Source organism: Drosophila innubila (assembly GCF_004354385.1).
Source record: "Drosophila innubila isolate TH190305 chromosome 2L unlocalized genomic scaffold, UK_Dinn_1.0 4_B_2L, whole genome shotgun sequence".
Lineage (NCBI taxonomy): Eukaryota > Metazoa > Arthropoda > Insecta > Diptera > Drosophilidae > Drosophila > Drosophila innubila.
The window spans coordinates 5,901,192-5,907,474 of record NW_022995372.1 but is presented as its reverse complement, the minus strand read 5'-3'; the positions used below and the strand labels follow the sequence as shown (position 1 = coordinate 5,907,474).

At 40.7% G+C, this 6,283-nt stretch overlaps 1 protein-coding gene across 1 annotated transcript; it reads right to left on the bottom strand.

The window, feature by feature from the left end:
• Positions 1 to 405: 405 nt before the first annotated feature.
• On the bottom strand, positions 406 to 2,967 carry LOC117781809 (protein odd-skipped). Its single transcript, XM_034618675.1, has 2 exons — positions 2,405 to 2,967; positions 406 to 2,267 (listed from the first exon to the last, which is right to left on the bottom strand). The coding sequence occupies exons 1-2, from the start codon at positions 2,475 to 2,477 to the stop codon at positions 1,099 to 1,101; spliced, it is 1,242 nt and encodes a 413-aa protein (XP_034474566.1). The 5' UTR covers positions 2,478 to 2,967; the 3' UTR covers positions 406 to 1,098.
• Positions 2,968 to 6,283: the final 3,316 nt, after the last annotated feature.

Below are 6,283 nucleotides of genomic sequence, written 5' to 3'. Positions count from 1 at the left end.
AATATTATGCCAGCTTTAACTCATCCAAAACGGCATTACCTCTTTGCAGAGAAACGACCTGAATATGATAGGCAGATTCGTATCTAGACGAACCAAATTACCTGAAGTCTATTTTCCACCCACTCGACATGACTTTGCCAAAAAATTAAATAAAACAATAAAATGAATTTCAGTTTAAGCAATTGCTCATTTATATTTACTATATATATACTATATATTGCGATATCTTTCATTCTTTATCATATTCATATACTATAGACTATATACATACTATATACATGCATAACTACGATAATGAGATCGCTTTGTCTTTGTGCTTAGTCAGCCTAGATATATAAAAGTATAGAACTTTTATTTTAAAATAATCATAAAAATTGTCGTACGAAAAAGTTTATAACACTTAACTAAAGTTAACGAGTCGATCGAACAATTAATTGATTGTTATATATTTATTGATTAACATAAAACAAATTAATATTATGCTTAAATAATACAGTCTTTGTATAACCGATATAGGTCTGAGGTTTCTATGGGAATCTTGGTATTGGTGTTCTCGTATAATAACAAATTACAAACTGAAGAATCCGGCTAGCTATAGCTATAAGGTACATACGATTAGCTTTAAATAAATAAAGTTATTAATTATGATTAAACTATAGTTTTACAGTTAGCTTGTGGCTGAAGAACTCTCTCTGTCGCTCTCTTTGTATGTTTTTCTCTTTCTTTCATGCCATATTTTGGAATTGATCGCAATACTTTCATTTACTGTTATATTCTTTATGTTTTGCTTTGGCATTCATTATTCAGTTGTAGCTCAAATCGGTTAGCTATATAAGATTGGGTTTATATAGCATCGATTGGGCTAGTTTTGTGACTCTTTCCCTTTGATTTTGGATGACCTTCCCTTTTTGGATTCACTGGGGATTGTGAAGATCCCTTTGATCTGGACTCGATCGCTCTGCTGTCGCTGTCGCTGCAGCTGCTGAGATGATTCCCTCTCCAGGCCAGACACTTCCCATGCCTGGCGGTGCTCAGCATTCTGGATGTGATTGCATCCTGAACATAAAACCAATAAATAGCATTTGCAAATTTCTTGGTCTATCTGCTCATGATCTCATCAATGGTGAAGCCAAGTGCACGTTTGGGTCGCTCTATGGTGGATCCACCACCCGATGAGGACAGATCAACCGGACTGACCAATTGTACAGGTGGCGCCAGTGTTGGTGGTGATTGTGGTGGTGCTGGTGCTGCTGCTGTTGTTGTTGTTGCTGCTGTTGCTGCGGTGGTTGCCGATTCGCTGTGACTCTGCAGATGACTCTTGAGATTGGCACGTTGATTGAAGCTGCGATTGCAGATGTTGCACTTGTGTGGACCCTCCTCCAAGTGGGTGACCTTGTGCACGGCCAGAGTTCGGGATTGGCAGAATCCCTTGCCGCAGTCGTTGCACTTGAAGGGCTTCTCCTTCGAGTGAATGTAACGATGATCCCGCAGATGATCCTGACGCCTGAAGGCCTTGCCGCAGATGTCACAGGAATAGGGACGCTCATCCGTGTGAGTTCGCTCGTGAATCAGCAGATTGTAGGACTTGGTGAACTGGCGATTGCAGTACTTGCAGATGAACTGCTTCTTGGGGCGACTGCTGCCAGTTGCACCTGCGGCACCAGCTGCTCCTGCTCCTGCCGCACCGCTCAGCTTCAGATTGGGCATGACACCAAAGTGACGAGCGGCGGCATGAAGATTATGCAGTCCAGCGGGATAGGGACGCACATGGGGATGGCCATGTGTTGGCGGATGCACATGATGATGCGGATGATGATGATGGTGAGGATGATGATGATGTCCCTGTGCCGCTGCTGCTGCTGCTGCCGCCTGTTGTTGCTGCTGCTGCTGTTGCTGTTGCTGGTAGATGGCAGCATTGCGTATCCATTGATTCATCAGCAATGCCTGTTGGTGCACAGACACAGGATCAGCATTGCCAGCGGCAGCATAAACCGGATAGTGACCATGTGGATGTTGCTGATGTGGCATCTGCAACCAGAGACGATGCTGTTGCTGCTGTTGTTGCTGCTGCTGTTGTTGCTGCTGTTGGTAGTGCGCCATGTGTCGCATGTGCAACTGTGTTGCCACCGTGTCCTCAGCGACTGTTGTGGCAGTGTTGCCAACACGACGTAGTGGCTCCTCGGTGGGCGTGTGCGGTGGCGTCAACATGGGCGACAAGCTGCTCTCGCGCTCCTCCTTGATAACTATAAAATCCTCCTCGACAAAATCTAGCAAAAAAAAAAGGTACAAATTAATTTAATTTACATTTTAAATTGAAATTCTAAAATATTAGAGTCTGTTAATTGTATTAACAGTCTGCTCTCTGTTTTGCCGTCGGCTCTTCATATTTGTTTTTAATGCTTACCTTGTTCTCTGCTTATGTTAAGCTCGTCGTCCACGGTTATGTTGCTGATGGGCGAGGCCGAAGTCGAAGACATATTCTCTGCTTTTTTTTATTTTTGGTTCTGCTTATTTGTTCTTTCTATTTATGTTAGCACTTGTTTAAATGTGGCACTGTCACTTGCACAAAACGTTTTCTGTATTTTGTTACTTGTAGTCTCTATAGCTTTACGTCTTTTGTGCTGTATTGTAGTTGTAGATGTAGTTGTAGTTGTAGCTGTTGTTGATATTGTGCGCTCTTCTCTTTGCTGCGACGTGCCCACGACAACGTCTCAACTCAAACTGAATGCTGCTTGTGTGCTGCGCTCTCCGACTCAAACTTGTGAAAATGCAAAGTGAGTCCGAATGTGACTGTGTGTGTGTTTGTGTGCGTGTGCCACTCTCTCTCTCTCTCACTCTCCGTTGAACTGCCTGTGTGCGTGTGTATGTGTGCGTTGAGTGAGTGAAGTGACTTCTGCTGTGGCTGCTGCTGCTTTTGCTGCTGTAGCTGCTGCTGCTGTTGCTGCTGCCGTTGCTGTAGCTGTGAGTAGCGCTCGTTAATAACTGAATGCAACTGCGGCGTCGTCGACCGGTTTTGAAGCGAACCAACAGCAGCTGCCTTTGCATAGTTGTTGTTGCTGTAGCTGTTGTTGTTGCTGTTGCTGTTGCTGTAGCTGTTGCTGTAGCTGTTGCTGTTGTTGTCGGGGTTGAATTTATTTGGAAATGGCAGATACGTACACGCCTACCTGCTGCCCTGCGAAGCGTTCCCATTGGTTGATTTCAACTCCCAACGGCTGCCGTATACAGTATTTATTTGGTTGTTGTTATTTTTGTTATTTCTTCTTCGTCTGTTATTCAGTTGTTGTTGCTGTTGCTGTCGTTTCTGTCGTTGCTGTCGTTGCTGTTGTTGATGTCTGCACTCTGTGCGCGTGTTCGGCTCCGTTTGCTCGCTCGGGCCGGGCATCGTCTCTCGCTCTGCTCGCTGCTCACTGGCAGTAAACAAGCGGAAACCGTTGAGCTGATGGTCGGACGCCGTTGTCGGCTGCCGTTGCTGCTGCTGCCGCTGCTGCCGCTTCTTCTGCTGTCAGGCTACAGCCGACCCGCATCCCACCCAGGCGCATGCCCCGGCCAGCTGGACTTGTGTGTCCTGCTCCTGCTGCTGCCGTTGTTGCTCGTGCTGCTCTTTGCCTCGCCCCAGGATATTGTAATCTATTGTCCCTCTTGCTGCCCTTTTCGTCAGTGGATGTGTCTTTGTCTTTGTCTGTGTGTGTGTATGTGTTTCTGTTTGTGCCTGATTCGTTTTCATTTACATTTTAATTTGCCATACAAATCACAAAATCACTTTTTTGACTGCCTTCTACGTTTCGCGTTTCCCGTTGCCCGTTTTACACTTTCCACAGAAAATTCAATTAGCCTCATCAAAGCAAATGTTGGGAAAATTCATTTTTCGGTGGGCGAATAAGGTGCTTTATTGCCCATTTACCTTTTACCATTTTGCATCACATCATTTATGATAATTTTACAGTTGACTTATCTTTAAATATCTACACTTAAATGAATATGCAACAATTTTAAAAATCAAATGGCAGAAACTCTTGAATTTTTGAATGTTGTTATCAACAATGTAACACTTTAACAATATTTTTTCATTCATTCATCACATTTAGGTAATAATAATTCTTTTCAATAATAATCTAAAAATGCAGAAAAATAATGATTAGAATTATGTTTAAGAAGATCCGAATATATTTATTTTCCTAAATGTAATTACATATTTAAGTAATCAATGAGAAATTAAATTTTATCCTAGGTTTATTCAAAATTACTATTCTATATCAATTTTTTTTCTTTGCTGCAATTTCCTTCATTTTTCTTAGAGTGCAGCAATTTTCAATGGCAAATTAATGCATTACAGCAAATGCATTACAATAATTTTCCGCATTATATAATCATAATTTAGCATGAAATCGTTAATCTTTAGCTATAAACTGTTGGAAAATTGAAAGAGTAATGATTTTCTTTACTTGTACTTAGTATGGAATTCATAAACTACCAATTCTATTAGCTATTATTGGTTGACTGATAGTTTAAGCATCTTGTTTGAAGCATTTCAAATGGAAAACTCATTACTGGCAATTTTCTATGGTCAACGGAAGGTTTCGTTTAATTTAAATTATTAAAGTAAACAAACAAATTAAATACATATTTAACAAGCATAGTTTAGAAGCTCATTTAAAAATTTTAATATTTCTTTTTTTATTTCTAAAGCAATAGAATTGATAATAAAACTAAATTGTTCTTCACCGTTTTTGTGCTTATCAAAATAGAGATTTGTTTCTAAGAATTGCAAACAAGTTAAGCAAATTTTGTATTCTTATCAATAGGCAGTAAGTGCTCGCTTTATAATCCAATATTGTGTTATAAAATATTGATATCAATGCATATATACAGGCAGATAGGGTTTGGATTTATTATGCCAAGAAACGTGTTATTTTGATTTAAAAGCCAAGTACATAAAAACTGCAGAATTTAATAAAAAAAATTAAAAATGTTTAACATATTTGGAATTCTCTAACAAACGTAATTTTAATAGGGCATAAGGTTTTTTTTTTAATATTTAGAGAAAGATTTTTGAGCTTTCTTTTAAGATGTCAACATTTTCCAATGTTTTCTCTGACATTTCATATGTTAACTTGAGCTCTCAATTTTCCCACAGGGATTACATCGGTTGGTTTTACCGCACATTACCAAATTTGTGGCTGTAAATCCATTAATTAAACATTCCCATTGCCAGAGGGTTTTACCCAAATCCGTACACCGACTAAGTCCGGGACTAGCGACTGGGACTTGGATCAGCTTAAAGGCACACTTTTCCGGAGTTTTTGACTTTTCCCGGGGACTGAATGGTAATGTCACTACCGTGCCGACGAAAGCCAATTACAAAATATTTACACAATAATTTCTCGTCAATTTTCCCAATTCTTAAAAACAACAATGGGCCAAAAGGGAAATTGGTAAAGTCAACCGGCTAAATCAAATATCCTGGCCACGAAAATTTCCACGACGCGTGTAAGTGTTTGTTGTTGTTGTACTTAGTGTTCTGTTGTCTGTCTGGCAGCTTTTCTGGCCGGTTTGGCAACTGGCAACTGGCAACAAGAGCGACGTGTTGACACTTGGCAAACAGTCGGCGAACTTTTCCATTTCAAAGTGTTTCCCATTGCCGCCTTTCCGCTGCCCATTCCAAATCCACGCGCAGTAATTAACATCATGTCATAAGTGTACAAAAACAAATAAATAAATAAATAGATAAAAACACAAACAGACGGACGGACAGCGAGACAGACGATGAGTCAGAGTGAGAGTGCGAGTGCGACACATGAAAGACACAGACCGAATATTTCCCAACATATGATATATGACAGCAACTGTCAACTTCCTGCTATTCCAACAGTCGACACATGCATAAAGGATTAACTTGGCAAACACACACGCACACATGTATTTGCATACAACGAAAGAGAGAGAGAGAGAGAGAGAGCCAGAAAGAGAGAAAGGGAGTTGCATGCGGAAACGGAAACAGACTGTGCATCATAAAAAGTGAGCCCAAACCTAAAACTGGCCAAGGATAAGTGCTAACTGCTGCACCAATAAAGAAGTCATCGCTGCACATTCAATTAGGCCATAAAACCATAAAAACCGTCAAGATCTCCGTGCCCTGATCGACATTAGTAGCTCGACCTGCCTGACTCGCCTCGACTTCCTTTGTCCCGCTCAAATTTGGAGCGTAAAAAATATAACAACGAGAGCAGCAAAAAACAAAATCATCATAAAATCAAAATGTTGACAACATTCTGCACTTCTCAAC